We start from the raw sequence: 22,682 nt of genomic DNA, 5'->3' as shown, positions 1-22,682 counted from the left end.
AGACATGTAGGTATTTTTCTGTGTGAAGTGGGGTGGGAGCAGGGGGGTGGGGGGTAGGAAATGGGGGGAAGAAGGGGTGTTAGGGCCTTTTGATTTAGTATGAATGAATTAAAGTTTGTTTTACAGTGTTATCTTTTAATTTAATGATCTATAGAAGTGCTGCCTTGTGATTTGATATTGTTAGCTCGATAATATTTTAATTTGTGCATTTTTAAGTGTACTATATATCTTTGTAGGGGGGAGGGGGGGTATATATATGTATAAGAAAAAAGGTAGCAGATGCCAGACCTTCTCATAAACCACATGTGCTGATCAGGTTGTGGGCATCTTCATCAGGCCTCGAGTGCTTTCTGTGTCATGCCAACAAGCCAAGACAAAACGCAAGATGTTATCTTTGTTCCACCGCCCATCTCTCTGTGTGTGCAGAAGAGGGAAGTGAACAAGATCCTGGCGGACATCATCAAACACATGACCCCGGACCGAGCCTTTGAGGACCACTACCCCTACCTGCAGTCGGTCATGGCCAAGATCCTCACCCACATGACGGACTTCTCCGAGCTCTTTGCCCTCGTCAGTCCATTGTGTTGTATTGTGTTGTGTTGGGTGATGGTGTATTGCTTTGTGATGTGTTGTATTGCCATTGTATTGTTTTGGGTTGAGCTGGGTGGTGTTGTATTGTGTTGTGTTGGGTGGTGTTGTGTTGCGTGATGGTGTATTGCTTTGTACTTTGTTGTATTGCATTGCATTGTAATTGTTTTGTGTTGTGTTTGGTGGTGTTGTATTGCTTTGTACTGTGTTGTATTGCATTGCATTGCTTTGTAATGTTTTGTGTTGTGTTTGGTGGTGTTGTGTTGTGTTGGGTTTTATGTTGGGTGGTGTTGTGTTGCTTTGTATTGTGTTGTATTGCATTGGTTTGGATTGTATTGTTTTGTGTTGTGTTTGGGGGTGTTGTGTTGTGTTGTGTTGTGTTGTATTGTATTGTACTGTACTGTACTGTGCTGTACTGATTTGTATTGTGTATTGCCTATGGGTGCTTACGTGTGGAGGGTAGCTGTTATGTACATATGTATGTTAAAAAGTATGTATGTATTGTGTGTGTGTGTGTGTTTAGTTTGTTAGTCACATTTCGGTGTGTGTACCTAACATTGATGTAATGTGTTATTTTAACAAAAGTGTTTTGTAAAACATCTAGAGCAGATTTCTGGATAGTGTGCTATGTAAGTATCCATTATTATTATTACTACTATTATTATTATTATTGGATTGGTTTGTGTTGGATTGTGTATTGTATTATATTCATGAGGCGGGATGAAACGCTTTAAATATCCACCCTCACTTCCAGTCCTAGGACGTTAGCAGTTTGGGGAAAAGAACCTGTTGACCATGTCAAAAACTTGCATCCCCCATTCAGCCTAGAACCATTAGTTTACTGAAAGCGAACCAGATGGTCAATGTTTGTGCTGACTTTGGTTATCTCTTTCCAGTGAATGATTGCTAAGTTTGATCCAAGTATAAGCTCAGGTGAATTGTGTTAAATTTTGAGTGAAGTGTGTCCTGCAAAGTTACGCATGATATACAGATGTTTTTAGTTCTGTACCGTTCTTTATTTTGGAAAAAAGATATTTCATTGTCATATACATTAGTATATAAGAATGTAAATGTCAGTTTTGTTGTTATTCTCTGTGTAAGTGCTAGAATGTATAGTGCATTTCAGTATTCACTGTCAGTTCTGAAAAATGTTGTGGAGTGCTTTTATATTCTTTTTAAGTTCTGAAATGTAATGTAGTGTCTTCTGTATAGGTTGTAGAATGTTAATCCTTTCTTTCTTTATCTTTGTTGTTTTTCATTTCAGGACAAATTCCTGCCATTTTTGGACATGTTCCAAAGGGATTCAATCAAAGTAGAAGTGTGTAAAAGTGTGCTGGAATCTTTTGGAAAGTAAGTGACAGTTCTGAACATCTCACTTGCCTTTATTGTTTTTGAAACATGGATGACATCTGGTAAATGAATACTTAGATAAGAGAACTGTTATATATATTTTTAAATCAGTCTATCTGGAGTGTTGTTTACCTATGCAGACAGAAAATAAATATGTATTTTCTTTATTATGCAAAGGTAAAGAGAGTTCTTTCCTCTATTTTCCAACAACACAGTTACAAACTTATCTTGCAAATTTTCTGTTTACTTTTCCAAATGTCCAATAGCTAAGTGCCTAAGTATTCCGAAATTAGACTTTCTCTGTTTCTACTAGTCAGTTAATGGAGTGATGAATAAATTTTATTCTTTTACCCATCTTTATTCACCATTCCCCATTTTCACTGTCTCTTTCCTGTCACATATGTAAATATACGGTTATGGAAACAAGAACATACCCAGCATGCGCATCCCCGAAAACGGAGTATGGCTGCCCTCATGATAGGGTAAATAAACAAAATGAATACACGTAAAATATTACATGTTTGTATGAGTGTGTATGTGTGCATTACAAAAATGTGAATGAATGACACAGGAAGTGAATGATGAGCGCCCAATGGCAGTTATCAGTCGGCTCCATCCAGGTAGGCAGCCTGTTGTGCAAATGACTCCATTTTTGCAAAGCAATTAGAGCTTAGTCTCCAACCAAGGAATGCCGTTACATAAGTACCCATATCCATCCATCCATCCACACACACACACTCACTCACTATGACCCACAAATACATATCTTCAGAAAGTTAACAGCTCAAACGTACACTGTGCAGGCATCAAGTGGACTCGGTCAATGACCCTGTTGTCATCAACGCCATGATGTTTCTGTGCAAGACTATCCATGATTCTGTCAAGTAAGTACAATCAGTATGCCTACTTCTTCCTTTTTCTCTGCCTCCTCTTCCTCCTCCTCCTCCTCCACTATCTGTGCTCATAGGTTGCAAAGCATACATTCACATTTTTTACTGGAGGTATTTTTATATGTATGTGTGGTGCATTCTGGACATTCTTAATGTAAACCACCAATGCTGACATGAGTTATTGGATCTGTGACGTTCGCATTTGTGTTTCTGCCTGTACATACTTAAGAATGCTTACTTGCATGGAACATACCACCACACCACACCACACTACATCACACACCATACCACACACCCACATACACACACACACACACACACACACACACACACACACACAACACAGAGAGAGAGAGAGAGGATTAAGGCACAAACAGTTCTACACATGTTGACTTGGAAGACAAAAAAAAAGAATCTTCTTCCTTTACCCGCAAGGCACTTACACAACATGATATTTCATTGCCAGATAGGATTACAGAGGACTTTGATGAAAAAGGTTCCTTATTTGAGCCCTTAATTGTGTGTGTGTGAGTGTGTGTGTGTGTGAAATAAAGTGCCTTCTTTGAGCCCAAATTTTTCCACAAAAAAAGGTTGGTTTTTGGGGGTTTTTTTTAGGATTACTGACGTATTTACACTAGCCCATAAAGTCAAGCTGTTGGGTGTTGGGATCTTGGCTTTGTTCACTTGCAGAGGTTGTGGTGATGGAGAGGGATGTTGTTTGGGGGACACAGTGTCCTGGATGTCCATCTGTGGGTGTTGGATGTCTGGAATGCCAGGGGGAAGTCCTGGCTGTCTTTTAGCCATGTGACCTTTTTCTTGTATGTGTGTGTGATTTGTGTGTGTTTCAGTTTTAACTTTGTTTATTTATAGACTTTGCAGCGGTTGGTGTATGGCAGTGGAGAAACCATTGATCATACATTCTTTATGATTGAATGGAATTGAATTGAAGTTAGAAAGCGAAAAAAAAAAAAAAGATGAACCTTTGTTTTCAGTGCCCTGACCCTGGAGGATGAGAAGAGGGTGATCGCCGGCCTGCTGAGTGGCTTCATCCACCGGGTGTCCTTTGGCCGTGACTTTGAGCAGCAGCTCAGCTTCTATGTGGAGGCTCGGGCCTCCTTCAGCAACCTGGACCCTGTGCTGGTCACCTTGATCCAGGTCATCTCTCTTGTCTGCATATCTCTCTCTCTCTGTGTCTCTGTCTCTGCCTCTCTCTGTCTCTCTCTCTCTCTCCTGAATGACCTATCCCCCAACTCCCCATTGAGATGAACCTTATGTGTTTCTTCAATAAAACATCATCATAATCTCTGTTTCTCTTTGTTAGCATCTCTCTCTCTCTCTCTCTCACTCTCGCTCTCTCTCACACACACTCTCTCTCTCTCGCTCTCTCTCTCACTCCACCTGTCTTTCTCTCTCTCTCTCTCTCTCTCTCTCTCACTCACTCTCTGTCTCTCTCTCTCTCTCTCACTCCACCTCTGTCTCTCTCCCTTTTTGATACAAGTCATCTCTCTGTCTGCGTCTCTTGCTCTCTGTCTCTCTCTCTCCCCCTCTGTCTTTCTCTCTTTCTCTCTCCCCCTTTGATATAGGTCATCTCTGTCTGTGTCTCATTCTTTCTCTCTGTCTTCCTCTCTCTCCTTCTCTATCTGTCTGTAACAGCTGTTATGTGAGAAAGCTGAAGCTTATGGATAGATTTTTTTCCCAGTTTGGTGTGTGTTTGTTACTCTGTGTGTGTGTGCGTGCGTGTGTGTGTGTGCGTGCATGTTTGTGTGTGTGTGGGGTGTGGGTGCGTGCGTGCGTGCGTGCGTGTGTGAATATTGAAATACTGTGTAAAACTTTAGCTTTTTTTCTTTTTTTTTTTTCTCCTCTTTAATTTTCTTACTTTCCAAATCCCTGTTGTCCACACCATCACAATGTTCCAGTCCTCGTTTCTCATTGCGTTTACAGGCAAGTGAAGCTTTTTAAAAACTATCACATGTGAACTGACCATCTGGAACTGCTTTAACAGAAAACAATGGTTATCATTAGTGGGCTATAAGTGTCAATCTTTAAGGAAAGAAAGTTGAAGTGGTTTTAGATCAATATACAGACATTGGATTGTAATAACACTTAATGACGATGACCTTTCTGGTTTGTTTTCAGAGCGTGAATCGTCTGTCCATTGATACACGGAAAGTGGTCAAAGGAAACCATTCCCGCAAAACAGCAGCTTTCGTCAGAGTAAGTGAGAGCTTATGAGGTTGGAGGGTGTTGGGTTTTTTTGGGGGGGGGGATCGTGAAAGCAATGTTTTGTGTGTGCGTATGTGTGTGTTTGTGTGTATGTTTATTTGTGTGTTTGTGTGTATGTTTGTGTGTGTGTGTGTGTGTTTGTCTGTGCTTGCATGAAACCCAGCAGCTACATTTGGTATTTATATGGACTTACATCTAATTTTCTGAAAAGACAAGGAATATTTTTAATAGTGGTGGTGTTACACTTTCTTTGTTCAGTGTGTTTTTCTTTGTGTTTGTGTGTGTGTGTGAGTGTGTTTGTGTGTGTGTGTGTATGTGTGATCAGTGAAAACTCTCCATTCAGTGAATGGATCAGAGAAAGTAGTTAACAGGTCCATCTTGCAGTTTGTGTGCTTCCCATATTGGTCGACAACTATCGGGTAATTTCTGTACGTACAGCGCGTCCATAGCAGGCCTTTGCTGTGAATGGAGTGATCCCCCCACGCTGTCCCTGACTGTTCAGTCCCTGAAGTCTGCATGTTCACAGTTGTTATTTACTTATACAGTCTATCTTCACTCACAGACCAGACTGAGCGTTTTACGAACCAACATTTGGACAGAAGGCTACCTACCTAACAGCTGCTTTTAGGTGCTCATCATTCATTTCTTGTGTCATTCAGTCAAGTTTCAAACACATGCACTCATACACAAGAATATTTTAATGGATTTTCCTTCAGAACTTTGCCAGGGACAATCCTTTTGTTGCTGTGAGTTCTTTAACTTGCATCCTGCACACAGGACCTCAGTTTATCGTGTCATCCAAATGACTAGGGTTCAGACCAAAGGTCTAGTGGAGAGGGAGAAAGTACTGGCTAGTGTGGATTTCAAACTGTACGCTTAGATTTTCTCGCTTCCTAGGCAGACACATTACCACAGGCCACCACTTCACTGCCAGAAAATCCCTGGAACCTGTGTATTAAGCTGGAGGTTTTGTCTGATATACATTTGTCAGTGTCTCACTGTGTGAATACTGCAGGCTTGGACTGCCTGTGCTTTTATCACCAGTCAGTCCATAAATGTCTGTGTTTGTGATGACAACTCTGTGTGTTTTTTAACCAGCCAATTTGAAAATAACTCTTGTGTGTCTGTCTATCGCAGGCCTGTGCTGCCTATGATTTCATCACCATTTCCTTCCCTGCAGTCTCTGTATTTGTGCTGACAGGTCTGTGTTTTTAATGAGCCAGTATTTGCTGTGCGATTTTGTCAAGTTATATGAGTATCACTGTCTGTTTATTGCAGGCCTGCACACCCTACAGTTTCATCACCATTCCTTTCATGCTGTCTGTGTATTTGAGTGGACAGCTCTGTGTTTTCAGTGAGCCAGTATGTGCTACATGTTTTGATCAAGTCATATGAATATTACTGTGTGTGTGTGTGTTGCAGGCGTGTGCAGCCTACAGCTTCATCACCATTCCGTCCCTGCAGTCTGTGTATTCCCAGCTCCAGCTGTACCTGGTGTCTGGTCAGGTGGCTCTCCTCAACCAGTGCTATTCCCAGGGTGAGGGAGTCAGAATGGTTAAGACGCTGATCCGCCAATACAGAGAGTCCATGAGGGTTTGGGTTCGAATCCAACTCTCGCCCTCTCTCCCAAGTTTGACTGGAAAATGAAACGGAGCATCTAGTCATTCAGATGAGACAATAAACCGAGGTCCCGTGTGCAGCACGCACTTGGCACACTGAAAAAGAACCCACGGCAACAAGTTGTCCTTTGGCAAAATTCTGTAGAAATCCACTCTGAAAGGTACACAAATATACATTCATGCACTGTAGGCCTGACAAAGTGCGTTGGGTTATGCTGCTGGTCAGGCATCTGCCTAGCAGATGTGGTGTAGTGCATATGGATTTGTCCGAATGCACTGACACCTTCTTGAAGAAAAACCTGAAAAGAAACCAGGGTGAGTGGTCAGTTGTTGTCAGTGATCAGTTATGAAATATGTGGAATATGTACCGTTTTCATTGAACCCTGCCAGGTTCTTACTGAAATAAACACATCTTTTCTTTTTCGCACGAGTGATTCATTACATAGCTTTTCAATTATTGTATTCTGATTTATTCATTTGTTTGTGTGCATGTGTGAGTGAGCGTGTGCTTGCTTTCAGAGAGATTTGTATACTGTTAAACCCAGAAACAAGTCTCACTGATGTAACTGTCGTTCCTGTTGTGTATGTAAATTAGATCTAAATGAATTCTTCTGCATGTATTCAGTGTTAAATCTGAAAACTTGTCTCATCACTATATGTAATTGTCATATCTGTTGCATATGTAAATGAATTCAAAATCAGTTCTGCTGTGTTTATTCAGTAGTTTTTGCCAGTGTATTCAAACCTTGAACATCCTGTGACAAAATAGATGAACTGCACGGTACCATATTCAACAGCTGAAAAATACTCCTCAGTAAACCATCATACCATTTTTTTTCTTCCAGCAGATGCATTCCTGAAAGCAGCAATAAAAATACTTCTCAATAAACCATCATACCATTTCTTATCTTCCAGCGGATGCATTCCTGAAAGCAGCAATCTCTCGCATTGCTGAGCTTCCGCACACGCTTGACACTGAAGGCAAAGTTCGCTCATCAGAGCCCCTTCTACTGGAGTACATCTGTAACTTTGTGTCCACCTTGCTAGCCACCCCTGTGAGTACAGTTCTCAGCAGGTAGTGGTTTGATTTTTCATATTTGTTGTTGACAATAACAGAATTGAAACTGAGGTATTGTGTGGAAGATGTTGCCATGCACACATACCTGCACGCACGCACTTAGTATACAGAAATGCACACACACACGCATGCAGGCACGCATGCACACATAAAGTCATACACATGTTCACACACACACACACACCATTTGGTAGTATGTCAGTGCAGCATTATGCGTGAAAGCTTTTCATTTCAGTGTTCAAATGCATGTTTTTACTCATCTGGTTTTACATCGTGCAGCACAGTTGAACTCCTTTTACAGGGAAAGGCACAATGTAGATTAAATCTGTTTGAAATTTTGTGTGTGTGTGTGTGTGATTATTGTTATTATCTGGATTATCATACAGTGATTTGATTTGATTCGATTTGATCAGGACAGCCCAGAAGCTGGGGTGCTGTACCTGCTGCGAGGGTTGCTGAACATGCTGCAGGACTACACCTGGGATGCGAATTCTGATGCCCGGGTGATGGCCTACACCCGAGTGCTGGCCATCCTTTCAGCCTACAGTCAGGAGGACTACCTCTACCGTGTGGACAAAGGTGTGGGCTTTGTTCTGTGGTGTTTGCTTCGTTGGAGTTAACGTCTGGAATGTCAAGCTGATTTGTTATGATATCAGTATGTTCAGGAGTTAAGATGGCTGCCGGAAAAAAAGGGTGCTAGTCAGGGGGGCAAAGGGGAGGTTACCTACTTCCGGGAGGTTATCGGCTGTAGCTACTTTCGTTTTCTCCGCATAGGCAGATAGTAGTTTGCACAGGACAGGAATGTCAGACCCCTGCCGGAGTCTGCACTAGTGGGTCACAGTAAGTATGTTATTTAAACATAATTTTAGGAAGAAAATTTCCTTTTTCTCCTACCTCTGCCTCATGGATGAAGGTGTGGGCTTTGTTCTGTGGTGTTCTCTTCATTGGAGTTAATGTCTTGAATGTCATGCTGTCTTTATTATGATATTGGTATGTTCAGTCTTCTCCTGTCATGAGGACTACCTTTGCTTTGTGAACAAAGGTGTGGGGAATTTGTTCTGTGTTCTCTACATTGGAGTAAATGTCTTGAATGCCCTGCTGTCAGTCTTTGTTTTGATATTGGAGTGTTCAGTCTGTTCCTGTCAGGAGGAATACCTACCATGTGGACAATGATGTTGGCTTTGTTCTGTGTTCTTTTCGTTGGAGTAAATGTTTGTCTATGTTACGATATTGGGGTATTCAGTCTTTTCCTGTCGGGAGTACACCTACCATGTGGACAAAGATGTGGGCTTTGTTCTGTGTTCTTTTCGTTGGAGTAAATGTTTGTCTATGTTACGATATTGGGGTATTCAGTCTTTTCCTGTCGGGAGTACACCTACCATGTGGACAAAGATGTGGGCTTTGTTCTGTGTTCTTTTCGTTGGAGTAAATGTTTGTCTATGTTACGATATTGGGGTATTCAGTCTTTTCCTGTCGGGAGTACACCTACCATGTGGACAAAGATGTGGGCTTTGTTCAGTGTCATTCTCTTCGTTGGCAAAATTCAAACACCTTGAAAACCATCCAATGAACAACAGAATGAGCAGACCCACCAAGAGCCAGCTGAAAAGAGGCAGCTTCATCCACCAGTCAAGAATCCTTGAAAGACAAACCCCAGTCTTGATGGAACAAGAAGCAAAGCCTATCCCGGCAAATGTCACCCACCCATCTTGGAAGAGGCGGGTGTTCCCAACAGTCATCACCAGCATTCCCGGAGTGGAGAAGAGAGGAACACAGTCAGACACCCAAAGGAAGGCCCTGGCCATGGAGTACATCTGCAGCCAGTACCCCCAGGAAGACTGGACCCATGTCTTTACAGATGGCTCCGCCACAGAAGCAACGAGGGATGGTGGAGCTGGAATCTTCCTCCGATACAAAGACGGAGATGAAGAAATTGCAATCCCAACAGGAAAATACTTCACCAACTTCCATGCTGAGCGAGAAGCCCTCTGTGAGGCAGCCACAACAGTCTCGCAGAACTCCACAAGAACAACAGGGCAGGTGGTGGTGTTCTCAGATGCTCTGTCCATGCTCCAAACCCTCAAGATCTCCCACTGCAGAGAACAGAACCATCTCACTTCAGCCCTTGTTGCCCTGAGTGCCAGAGTGGAGAAAGTGGTGATACAATGGGTACCAGCACACTGTGGCATCAGAGGCAACGAAAAAGCGGACATTCTGGCAAAAGACGGTGCACAGAAGGAGCATGCCAACAAACTGGTGTCATACGATGAAATCAAGACAATCATCAAGGCACAGCAAGGAATAAAGTGGCGCATCCAGCACCCCAGATATAAGCCAGAAGACAGATACCATTTGCTGGAATGAGGGGAACAGGTCAAGATCTTCCGCCTGAGGACTGGACACAACCGCCTGCTCCACCACATGCACACAAAATTTGGCATTGGACAGAGTGGAGAGTGCCCTTGTGGCGAGGGACCAATGACAACCAACCACATCCTTCAAGACTGTATGATGCATGCAGCATCCAGGAGGAAGTACTGGCCAACACCGACAGCAGTGGAAGCCAAACTGTACGGCACCGTGAAGGAGCTGCGACGGACAGCAGCCTTCATCGAGGACACCGGGCTGCTCATCTAATGGGAGGCGAACAAGGAAGAAGAAGAAGAAGAATTCTCTTCGTTGGAGTAAATGTCTGAAATGTCCGCTGCATTGGTTATGATATTGAGGGGTTTGTTGTGCTTGTTCTCTTTAAGGAGTTAAATGTCTGGAATGTTTCACACAGCGTATTGAGCAGTTAAAACACAGTTTTTAGCTGCACCCATAGCTCATTCGTGGACAAACTTGTTGATCAGTCCATCATAGAGGAATGGAAATGCGGAGCAATAACAAAACATATCTTCTCAGTCCAGTGAGCGGAAGTCAAGTCAGCTGTTGACTTTGTTGTCATTTTAGTTGGAGTGTTTAGTAGGCTTTTCTGTAAATACAAAGAATTGTTAAAATACAGCTTTTTTTTTTTTTTTTTTTTTTTTTTATTTTTTTTTTTACTGTGAAGGAAGGAATCATTTTAATGTCCCATGAACATACTGGTGATTGTAGACATATGGTGTACATATTTATTTGCACTCTTGACTGTTGTTAAAAAGACATTTTTTTGATAGAGAAAAGGGGTTTGGGGAGGGGAAGTTTCATGGCAAGTTGAGAGAAACAGGATGGAAAAAGTGGGTGGACTCAAAGGTGAAAATCACAGTTGTTCAGCATCTTTCTTCTGAAATGAAGGAAAATTTCTGTTGCAGCATCTGCATGTTTGCTTACTTTCCAGTGGAATGTTCTTCTTTTCATTCTTTTCTCTTTTGTGGCTAAGATTCTGTTTGCACACACACACACACACACACACACACACACTAACTAACTACATTCCAACACCCCATTTATTATACAAGTAGGCATGCTTGTATTGTGTTTATGCAGTTTGTTTTACATGTCTGCAAAGGGGTGGAGTATGTCATAACAACAGAGACAGCACTTGTTTTGAAGTTCATTTCATAAAAGTTTGTCTTATGGATAAGCTATGTATAAATGTTCAAGTGCCTTTTCATCCACAACAGTTTGTTTTCAAAAAACAAAAATAAAGGATTTGTTAATAAGCAGAAGTTAATATAGATGTTCAAGGTTACTTGCTGATTATCTCCCCAAATGACTGTGACTTGAATATTTTAAAGTGATTATGGCTCTTTGAAAAAAAAAAATCAGAATTAAAATGTCTGACAATTTTTCTCTTACCCTTAAAAAAAAAAATCTTTTTGGATTAAAATGTCTGACAATGTTTTAATCTGGAAAGAAAAAGCTGGATGTAAATAGATACTTGATGAAAGAACTGCTGGTTTCATGTTTCGCTTGATGCCACGCCATGGATTTATCAAATACTTGATGAGAGAACTGCCTGTTTGATGTTTCAGTTGATGCCAACGATGCCATGTATGGGGGTGACCCCAAGTTCCTGGCGGAAGTGAAGGGTGTGGCAGACACTCTGATCACACAGATCCTGGCCCATCTGAAGACACTGTCTGCACCTGAGGTCAGAGTGCTGGCATTGCTCAATTCTTTTTTCTTTTCTTTTTTTTTTCAGTTACATTTACTATTATGTGATCCACTGATGCAGACTCCAGCAGGACTTGATTCCTGTCCTGTGCAAACTGCTTGTCCACTCTTGCAGAGAAATCTAAAGTAGCCACAGCTAGCAGCCTCCCTTACCATATTATCCCCCTTCTGTTTACATATACAGTGCCCTTTTTCTGGCAACCATTTTCCTTTCTTGCTGCCTGTGCATTCAAGCGGTTTACGTTTTTTCGCATTTGGACTGGAAGTTTGCATAGGACAGGAATCAGACCCCTGCCAAAGTCTGAATCAGTGGGTCAGGGTATGTCAGACTGGATGTGATTGTAAGAAAATTTACTTTTTACCCTTTTTTTTCCTGAGAGAATGTCTATGGTTATTTGTGTGTAGTTGTAGAACAGCAGTTGCTGCTAACAGAAGTAGACTACATGCCCTAACAATGCAGTGAAGACATCTGAAGGAGACTGCTCCCAGCATTTTGCAGCTGCTCAAGATTGACGACACAGAGCTGCATTTCCCTTTGCCCTGCCTGCTGATGTTCTATGCTGCACCTGGAACAACCTGTGTTGTGTGACCTTTGGGCTCTGGAGCCACAAGCGTGTCCATCAATAACTTTCATCAATGACGGCACAATGTATGGTCATCCTTTGTTCCAGAGGAACAACCATGATGACTTTTACATCTTTTCACATGGGTGGTGATATTTGACGAGATTTGCAAGTTCCTGTGCATTTCTTTTCCAACACGGGAAGGTGGAAACGGTTATTGAAACAACTATTACTATTAGGGATGTTGTGCAGGCCCACTTTCCTAAGATTTTCTTCAGGGTTCCCTGTTTATTTTTAGCAAGAACCGTGTGCGCATGCACGTCTCAATTTCTTTTCTTTTTCTTTTTTACCAGGTCACCAAAAGGCTAACATTTCGTTGTGGAAATCACTGTTCTATTTCGCAAGTTTACAAGCTATATTTGGTTTATGATTACACCCTTTTTTTTACTTCTGTGTTGTAGTGTTCTGTGTTTACTTTTTGCCTGTTTCTTGTCATGTATCTGCCATAACTCATTCAAACTGATCCATTCATGAACTCTGCCAAAAATGTGTACGAACAAAAGCAGAGCACACCCAGAGAAGCCAGTTACAGTGATGTCGTCATGTGACCTACTTCTCGCTCTGCAAGCGACGAAAAGTCCACCACAAAAGCGGGCTGCACACCCTCCCTAATATCATCATTACTTTGATGCAGACGGAAAAGCGGAAGACGAGTCTGGCTCTGGAACTGCTGAACACAGTGGTGGCGCACAGCGACATGGGTCACACGGCCATGTGCACCCTGGCCACCAACCTCTGGGGACTGGTGCAGCGCACAGGACACGCCGACCCCAAGGCCATGGTAGCTATCCTGGGATGGATGGTGGTTTGTGTGTGATTGTTGTGTGTGTGTGACTGTGCATCTGGTGACATGTAGTTGTGGTGGTGTGTATGGGTATGACTTTTGAGTTTGTGCATTTGGTGTGTGTGTTTGACTTTGTGGATGTGAAGTGTATATTTGGAGGTGGTGCGTGTTTAACTGTGTGGATGTGGTGTGTGTATGTGACTGTGGATGTGTGTGCATGACTGAATTGAGGTGGTGCGTGCATGGAGGTGGTATGCTTGTGTGCACGTGGTGTGGGTGTACGTGTGTGTGCATTTCACTGTTTGCCACCCTCCTTACTTTCTGCATTGGACTGTGTCGTGATTTTCGGATATGATCAGTCTTCAGCAGGTCACCAGGACTGCTGTGAGGTGAAATATTGTCATGTTGGTCACCTTTTTCATTTCAGAAACGACTGGCAATTTACATTCGGAGTAGGGCAGCCTCTGGAGCCAGGGGCTTCAAGGACCTTGCAGCGCAGATCAAAACTGAGATGTGATTTTGAAAGGAACCGGGACTGTATGCAGTTAACTTTTTCTTTTTTTTTTTCTTCCCCCACTCTGAGTACCTGTGATAGTGAATGATTGACACTTGTGGATGTTAACAAGGAACATAAGTGGTCCATAATCAGCAACAATGTATACAATGCTTAAGAGAGTTTTGGGTTTGATAACATAAGCTGAGCAATACTTGAATGCCATAGAGGAGTGTTCATTCATCAGTGTGTTAGGTGGTTTGAGTAAAGGGGACCTATCGCTAAGAAACATGTGCACCCTCTACAAATCAAGTTCATTCATTCATTCATTCATGATTGGTGTGCCCAGTCAGTCACCATTTTATTGTGTGCAGAAAAAAAAAAAAAAAAAAAGGAACAGCTTCCATGTAAAATGATGTATGTAAGGGTAGCATCTGTGTAGCATTGAAAATGATGGAGGAGAGTACATGTGATTATTTATTTAAGAATTTATATTCCCCTGTTTTTGAAAAGGAGTCACAATATAAAATTTGTGATGACTTCCTTTTGTCCAAACTGTGAAAACGAAACTGTCTTCTAATCATGATTCGCTCACGTTTCTGTTCTTGTCTTTGGGATCCAGTCTTCAAGTCATTCAGACAAAACAGTTTATCAAAATTGAAAAACTATATTTGACAAAACTTGTCATTAATTTGTTGCACCTGTCAATGGATTGATTGGAACAGAACAGACTGCTGTGTAAATGGATTTTGTTCTGCTGGCAATAATCAAATTGCAAAAGAGTATTTCACAACATTTCAAGTTTATTTCTTTCACTTGTATGCACACACACGCATACACACGCATGTACACTTTTCTTTTAAAATCATAGCATTTCATTTGTCAGAGAAATTCAAAGAAAGAAAAAGTAAGTACACACAATTGGCAATGAAAACAATTGTTATAAAACCACCTTTCAGTTACCACATTCAAGCACACATGCAAAACACACTCAACCACTGACCATTACTAAAACTTTCAACCATACGCTCTGTCATATGGACAATCATATAGGAGTTGAAGGAGCAAATGGCATCAACTGGGTATTCTAAACATTGTAATACCTCTCTTTCAGGGTATAAAATTCTTTTTTATTTTGAGAAATTGACTCTCGGCCACGATAAATACATAATCATGTTCAATGCACACACACACAAAAAAAAAAGGGGGGAGAGGAGGGCAAGGGAGGGGCGTGGGTCATTTCCTAAGAACCTGTTGATAGAAATGGACTTGACAAAGATAAACCAGTTGAGCACTTTTTCACCCGATGCCTTTGGATACATAAAACAAGCACAAAAACACCTGAAAAATCTCATACAATTTGACAAGCTTATTGTTAGTAGTGACAGAGGAAAGACCCGATAAAACAAAAACCATAGATACTTGTACACAACTCTTGCAGTATACACACAAACTAGAATGAGGAAATATGTGGTTATGTGTTTCAATGTGTATATCAAATCTACTGGTATAAAAGGATAGAAAAGACAAGTCCAGGAGCAGATTCCTGGTTACATACCCCACAGCACACTCCACTGCCATGACACAAACTGAATTGAACCATGGTACAGTCCCTTTTCATACACATGCTTCTCATCACCTTCATACCATGGCTATCAAAAATAAACTGGATGATTTCAGCAGACAGAAGTTACTAATCTGCCCATCGTTTGGATCTAAAATGTATGTGGCAAAACTGTTAAAATAATTATAGTAAAATGAAAATGAATACTGAAAACAACTTAAAAACATGTACATTAGCAAAGCAGCAATAGTGTATATTCATGTTTCAAAAACAAAAAAAAGGAAAAAGAAAAGAAGGTTCTATTAGTGGGAAACGTTTTTTCAGTCTCATTTGCCTAAGCAGTGGCAGACAACTGGGCTTTAACAAAGTCTGTCACATTGTCTACAGTAATCAGGTTTTGGTATTCAATGATGCACTTGGCAGGGTGGCGCGCGCACCCAATCATTTGCATTGTAAATTAAACTCTGTGTGTCAGAAGACACTACTTCCTATCTCTCTGCCACAGGTAACTCTGTATAGGAAACTTTGAGGGGAATTTTCCCCTCCTCTTACTTCTGAAGCATAACACTTTTTCCAAGGAAAATCTCTTGCCCAGGTCAGGTGACCGGACTGGCATTTGTAAGTTTAGCCTTGCCAGTCTTGACTATTTCATTGAAGATATAACACAATATGAAAACATCTTTTATCTTGCAAAAAAAAAACCCAAACAAACAAACACACACACACACACAAACTAACAAAGAACAAAGTAAAACAGGAAAGGAAACCCAAACCAGAAACAAAAAAGAACAAAACCTTAAATAGTTCATCAAATGTCACATTGGAAGTATTTGTTATCTTCAATAACTGAAGTTCTGATAGATGCAGATGATTATTATTCCGCATTTTGCCTATCCAAATACTCAAGTGTAACCTACCTCGAGACAACAATTGTTCAGCATTTTGTTGAGTTAAATACTGAAATGATTTATGAAAAGAGCAGAGTATATATTGTTCATTGTTTCACAAATTAAGATTGAGTAATTTATCTCCAGTTCTAAATGGCACTTCAGACCTGTGACTGCCAATCATTCCACAATTTATAAGGGGTATTCCACCAAGGAACGAGCCTACAGTTTCTTGAATTTCAAAATAATTATTTAATTTCCTTATAGTGAAGGCCTATGCTGTCCAGTAGGTCCTCTTACAGCTTAAGCAAAATTGTGCAATGTCATGTCCTTCAGATATATCGATACCAATTTTTTTTTACAATACTATTGTTTTCGTCTTTTCTTTTAATGTGATACACAAAAACAAAAAAACAGCACTTTTTTTTTTTAATCAACAAAAACATGGTAAGCCAACCAAAATGATGACTACAGGTTATGGACAGAAAAAAAGGTGGGATGACAACAGAGGTAACACATTTGGAATCAGTAGTACAGATTTGCAAGACTTTGTCAACAGTTCACAGGTTACAATTTCAACAGGTTTTGTACAAGAATAAATCTTCTGTTGACTCCAACTAATGTGTTTAAAGTTGATTTTTAACAAGTATGCTGCAAAACAATTCACTCCCTGTCCCACTTCCCCTTTCCCTCTTTACTCATACATGTACTGAGACTGGTAAACTAATCAACACAGCTGTACACTCTGTAAAACATAAACCCATGGATCAGCAATTGCATACTTTGTTTATTATTAAAACAATATGCACTATAAATGTTTACATTAATACAGAATTATCCTGGACTGTGGATTTTAAACATGTTTCTTGCGATCTATATAAACTAGACAAACAACGAAAAGCATTTTAAAATCCAGTCAAGGAGTCCATGAAATCCAGACAGCTCTGCACCATTTTATAATAAATGTGCACAAATAAACTAGTGCCCTTTGCTTCAATCTTGGAAATTTTTCTCATCTTCTTAGATAATGACAGTACATCCAAATCTAAATACTGAATTTTTAACATACCCCCCCCCTTTTTTTTTTAACGACACTTTACCAGTTTATTTAATGACAATTCAATTGTTTAACCAGTTCCAGTAACATCAGCCTCATTCTTTTTTCTGGATAGAACTTGCATTTGGTTAGTGCCATAGTGTGCACTTCCAATGTCTTAAATTGGCCAAGTGTAGCAGAGAGAAACATAACCCGCATAAAACACATCACACAGACTTTGTGTATATGAGAGTGTGTTGCACACAGCAGTTTCCTCTAAATGACTTTAGATTTACCAGTTTCTGTCTTTGAAACAAAAAAATCAAGAACTCCATCCTTCACAAACTTACTTTTTTGCAACACTGCTACATCTTCATAAAAAAAAACATTGTCACCAAACCACTGCAATGGCTTGCCAAACTGATGTCAACAGCACTCCAGTTAGAAAAGCAGTCATATTTATTGGAGTCAAGTTGACGAAAGGTAATTTTAAAAAAAACTTCAGTCAATTGGTGCACAAGCTGCGGGAATGGATGATGGATGCTGTAAAAGAGGGCACTGCATACACACACAGAATGGAAGTAATAATTATACTATGGGAGGTCACTTGCCACAGCTACTTTCAATTTATAATACTTTCTCAATTGCATAAGACAGTAATCCAACCCATGCCAAAGTCTGCACCAATGGGTCATGTAAATGTTACTGAAATATCTTTTCTCTATTTCTTGCAAAACATCACTGGTAAAAACAGACATTAACATCATTGGTAAAAACAGAGACATTTCTCATATTTCTTTTTTTCAGAGTTCTTTTTTTTTCAGAGTCCTCCTCACTGTAGGAAACTAAAAAGCTTGGTTTCTGTCCAACTGAGAAGACTCAACCAATTGTGAAGTGGGTCAGTCGACTCATGTCTGTTCCATGACTAGCAAGATTTCATTGCTGTATATCTTGAGAGAAAAAAACATTTTTTTCTGAACAAGGTGGATCAAAATTGCAAGAGCAAAAAACCACCATAAATACTTTGCTTTTTACTTTCTTACACAGAATGGTTGTCATGATAAATGTTACTTCACTGAAAGTGATGTGAAAACACCACCTCACCCCCTTGCCTGTCATTTGCAAAGATCTCCATTCTTCAATTTTTCATTATCCTTTTAACCTCCCACACCCTCCCTTCTACCCTTTTTGAAAATAATAAAACCAAGGACTACAAATCTGACATTAGTGCAATCTCCAATACAGTAAGGACTTTGCATATCATCTTCAGTAATGTCTTTGGCTACTACCAATTAGCTGAGTAGTAAGATCACTCTTAACTTTCACTTTGTTACACACCAAACACACAACACAAACTGGAATCAGCATGACAAAAGTAATAAAACCGTACTTAACAGGCGATTTAATTGGATTCTGTTCCCCTTTGTGCCCCATACACATCACAAACATTATGCTACAAGCACAGTTATTTTCTGTTCTTTTATGCTGCCTTGGTTAGAAAGATAAAAGAGGGATCACTGAATGATCCAGACCGTCCGTGCACATCAATGGCACGAACAGCAAAGTGGTATTTGTTGCCGTCCTGGAACTGGGTAAGAGTGCAAGCCATTGGCAATGGTAATGCCTTCACGTCACCCACCTGAAAACAACAATATATAGAAATAATGTGAATGTGCTTTTGCTTCTTTTTCAAAAATGTCTCACATGTCTAAACAAACAAACAAACAAAATGCAAAGTCTTACTTTGAAAACGTCAAAAGACGGTTCAATATAAGAGCGATTTTCACTTTTTTTCTTTTTCTCTTCTGGCACAAACATAATGCATCCTCAAAGTTCCTGCTTATGAAAACTTCTATTTTTGATTTTGCTGATGTGAACAATTTGGCACATAATGAGAAGCAGTGATTTATTTTTTTGTTCTGAAAAAAACAAAACAAAAAAAAAAACAAGCTGTATCAAAATATGAACCTAGTTTCTGATGGTACATTCAGCTAATTATCTGTTGGCCATATACTAAGACTGTTCTGAGAATAGCATGAAGCAGCCCTGATAGATCACCTTCTTCCACAAGGAAGTTTGAGGAGCTGCACTCGTTTCCTGATAGGCAAAGAGCTGGTACGAAGCAATTTCTACACAGTCATGAGGTATGGACATGTTCCATGACAGCACAATGCCTGAAACAAAATACACTATCATGTGACAATCAAAACAAATACAGAATAATGCCTAAAACAAAATACACAATTATAATTATATAACCATCAAAACAAACACTGAACAACTTTTAATGTGCACTCAGAATGAGATGGAGAACATGATGCAACCAAACAAGGGTTCTGAAATGCCTTATCATAATGTATCCATGAACTTTCTTTTCTTTTTTTTTTTCAAATGAGGATGGACAATCTGTTCTTTCCTCCCATCAGTTTCCTAGCGCTACTTGTGATGAAATGGTGGCATTAGTATAAACGGCATTGTGTTTTTTGTGTTCGGCTGAAAGAGTCATAGAAGAACACAATTATGTAAAAGTCGAGTGGTAATGGTGCCGATAAATTAACCAAAACTCCACTACATCCCTACTTTTCCCCTGTCACATAATATGCCTTCAAAGGTTGCAGACCATCTTCTCTCCTACTTCTTTAAAACTGAATGGGAATCAGTTACCCTGTTTGACCCTTGAGATCTTCAGTCCTGGACAGGGTGGTGGGGGTTTCAGATCAGCAGGTAATCCTTTGGGGGTGATGCTATCTGGAAGAGGGGCTGGATGAACATTCTTCTTGGCTGAGGCAGGGCTGAAACACATGGGACAATTTGCAAAGATGAGCTTGTGGATTCAATAAACTTAGCATCTCTTCTCGAAGCAACCTGAGGTCACATGCAAGCAATCACCTGGATGAGACCTTGTTCAGACAAGAAATTTGGCTTTTACACTGATCATTTGAAAATCTACATGAAATCATCTGCAGTTATCTTGCATTCCTTCACCTCAAATCAGCATACAGCTTACATTCCCTAATTTTCAGACATTTTACATTCCTTATTTCACATACTAAAGGTCTTCACAAGTTATGTGACAGAACTTCACAACATAAGGACAAAAAAAAACAACTTGCTGAAATGTTCCATCATGCAACTTCAGTCTCTCTGAATTGCAGACGGGCCTTCATTAGACCAATGTGGGTCTTAATGCATATTCTATTCTTTGGTACACAAACAAGGAAGACTGCGCCATCTTCAGACTACGATGGACAACCAAAAAAAGACATAAGAACATAACAAATGGAAACACACCCACACATGCACGCACGCACGCACACACACACACACACACACACGCACGCACGCACATGCACACACACATCCTCAAACACACAAAAAAGAAAAGAAGTCTCACCTGTGACCCTGAGTCAGGCTGCACAAGCCTGGAGGCAGCAGCAGCAGCAGGTTGCGCAGTGCTCAGGGCAACTGGAGTGCGAGCACTGGAAGCAACAGAGGACGCTCCAGCTGCATGGGTGGTTAGTGATGGGCGCACACTGGCCCCGCTCCCTAAACCAGTGGTGGTTTGTCGAACATAGCCAGGCAACTGTTGGGTCATCACCAAAGGGGCAGAGTCTCTAGCACTGGTTGTCAAGGTGGAGGCTGTGGCCGGTGCTCTGACTAAGCTATTATTCTGCCCTGGCACCACTGTGAAGATGGGGCCCGTCCGTAGGGACTGAGGATTGGCAATCGTGACCACCTGAGAAGATACCCCCCTCATCTGATGACCAAATAGGCACCTCAAGGTTTAGTGGGGAAGGGAGCCACAGCAAGTGTGCTGGATTAAACCTAATTCAGAAGACAACAATCCACAACTGCACATGGTCATACCACAATGCATATATATGCATGCTAATTACAGGCGTCTGATATGAGTTCACGGATCCACATTTTGACAATTTGAAACAATCTTGAACACATGTTTCTACTGGCAACCAGAAGTACAATCAAGAACAAGAAACTAGTGACCAATGTTATGCAATACAAATTTTGATTCAAATGCACTCTGATCCATCCCAGGTATGATACGATCTTCTGTTATTGATTGATTGCCCTGAAATATTCATGTACCATAATTTTTGGCCTAAAAGGCACTACTTTTTAAACTCAAATCTGACCCTTGTGTCTTAACAGCTGTATGTGCCATGTGTCCGAGAACTAAATTCTGACCACCACATAGGGCCACCTGACACAACAAACTCAACATATGACAACATTGTTCATCACAGTAAACACTCACGATTGTGCTGAACAGCAACACTTCAGTCTTACCACTGTTCGATTCAATATACTTTATGTTCACCATCATATCAAATTGAAACCAAATCACATACTACACCATATTTCAACTGAACCTGATCACAGTTCACCCTTAGGCCATAAAAGAAAAACACTGTTGAACTGAGGATATACTTATGGAGTGAATGTAGTGAAATCAAAGTGAACTGATCTTTTTCTAAACCAGAATGCAAAGCAATTATATGGCAAGTCTTGCTGGTCAAGGAAAGGCTGGTGGGAGGAGAGGTTAACTGTTGATTGTCCATTTTGTCTGCAAAAGCATCTATAGAAGCATCCAAATCAAAAGTTCATTGCAAAGGAAATTATTTTTTTTCTAAAATTACGTTTATCTAACATACTAAACATCATCAGTACTGTGCATCATTCAAAATGCTGTGCTTTTCCTTTAACAAAAAAAATAATAAAGGAAAAAACTGACTTGCAACATGCCGGGTCTCTGGATGTTGGCTGCATTGACAATCTGTGTGCCAGCCGATGAGCTGAGCAGAATGGCTGAGGAAGGAACTCCAGGAAGACCCTGGGACATGGGGGTGATCTGACGCACCACTTGCTGGGGCACCACAGCACGCCCACCACCTGGGGCCACCATCTGAACACATACCTACTAGGTGCACAACAATGTCTTACTCCTTTCCAGTATGTACCTCCTCCTTTACTTACAACTGGTTGACTCAGAACCAAACCCCAAACAAACAAAAATAAAATACTCAAATACAGTAGTAGTTCAGCATTTCACTTACAATATCCTTTCATAAATTCTTATTCAATTGTTTCCTTTCTAATACCCTGCCGGAGTCTGCACCAGTGGGTCATGGTTAAGTATGTGTAATTAAAAACATATTTTAGCACCCTTTCATTAATTCATATTTTATCAGCCTTCTGACAAAGCCTTTTAGTATCCATTCACAATAATCTTTCAAACATAACTAAGCTGTAGCAACTGACAAAAAAACAGTGATTTTTTTTTTATTCTTAGTAACAGCCATTTGCATTAGCAGACTCATTATCACTGTTTTAAAAATGTGACAGAAAGGTACTCACATCACTTTCACTCAGCACAAAATTTCAGACAGACTGATGAGCACACCACCCAACCATCACCTCTTTCTTCTCA

The 22,682-nt window shown here is 40.6% G+C and overlaps 2 protein-coding genes across 4 annotated transcripts in view; one reads left to right on the top strand and one right to left on the bottom strand.

The window, feature by feature from the left end:
- LOC143292669 (VPS35 endosomal protein-sorting factor-like) overlaps positions 1–14,285 on the top strand; it is a 36,411-nt gene extending 22,126 nt beyond the window's left edge. The window contains exons 16-26 of the mRNA XM_076603174.1: positions 427–570; positions 1,853–1,938; positions 2,742–2,822; positions 3,821–3,983; positions 4,965–5,042; positions 6,474–6,588; positions 7,586–7,725; positions 8,162–8,327; positions 11,705–11,823; positions 13,104–13,250; positions 13,681–14,285. Of these exons, the coding sequence (XP_076459289.1) occupies positions 427–570; positions 1,853–1,938; positions 2,742–2,822; positions 3,821–3,983; positions 4,965–5,042; positions 6,474–6,588; positions 7,586–7,725; positions 8,162–8,327; positions 11,705–11,823; positions 13,104–13,250; positions 13,681–13,770 (1,329 nt within the window). The 3' untranslated portion in view covers positions 13,771–14,285. The remainder of the gene's footprint in view (positions 1–426; positions 571–1,852; positions 1,939–2,741; positions 2,823–3,820; positions 3,984–4,964; positions 5,043–6,473; positions 6,589–7,585; positions 7,726–8,161; positions 8,328–11,704; positions 11,824–13,103; positions 13,251–13,680) is intronic.
- Positions 14,286–16,966: 2,681 nt separating this feature from the next.
- Positions 16,967–22,682, bottom strand: part of LOC143292668 (uncharacterized) — a 32,413-nt gene continuing 26,697 nt past the window's right edge. For 2 of the 3 annotated variants that reach the window (XM_076603171.1, XM_076603173.1), the window contains exons 8-12: positions 21,987–22,157; positions 20,628–20,990; positions 19,898–20,024; positions 19,292–19,407; positions 16,967–18,872 (exon numbers count right to left, since the gene is read on the bottom strand). In XM_076603171.1, the coding sequence (XP_076459286.1) occupies positions 18,714–18,872; positions 19,292–19,407; positions 19,898–20,024; positions 20,628–20,990; positions 21,987–22,157 (936 nt within the window). In that variant the 3' untranslated portion in view covers positions 16,967–18,713. The remainder of the gene's footprint in view (positions 18,873–19,291; positions 19,408–19,897; positions 20,025–20,627; positions 20,991–21,986; positions 22,158–22,682) is intronic. The other variant, XM_076603172.1, reaches the window with a different exon arrangement.

This window comes from Babylonia areolata, chromosome 18 (assembly GCF_041734735.1).
Source record: "Babylonia areolata isolate BAREFJ2019XMU chromosome 18, ASM4173473v1, whole genome shotgun sequence".
NCBI lineage: Eukaryota > Metazoa > Mollusca > Gastropoda > Neogastropoda > Buccinidae > Babylonia > Babylonia areolata.
Note: the sequence above shows the minus strand (reverse complement) of the source record. Positions and strands in the feature narration are given on the sequence as shown.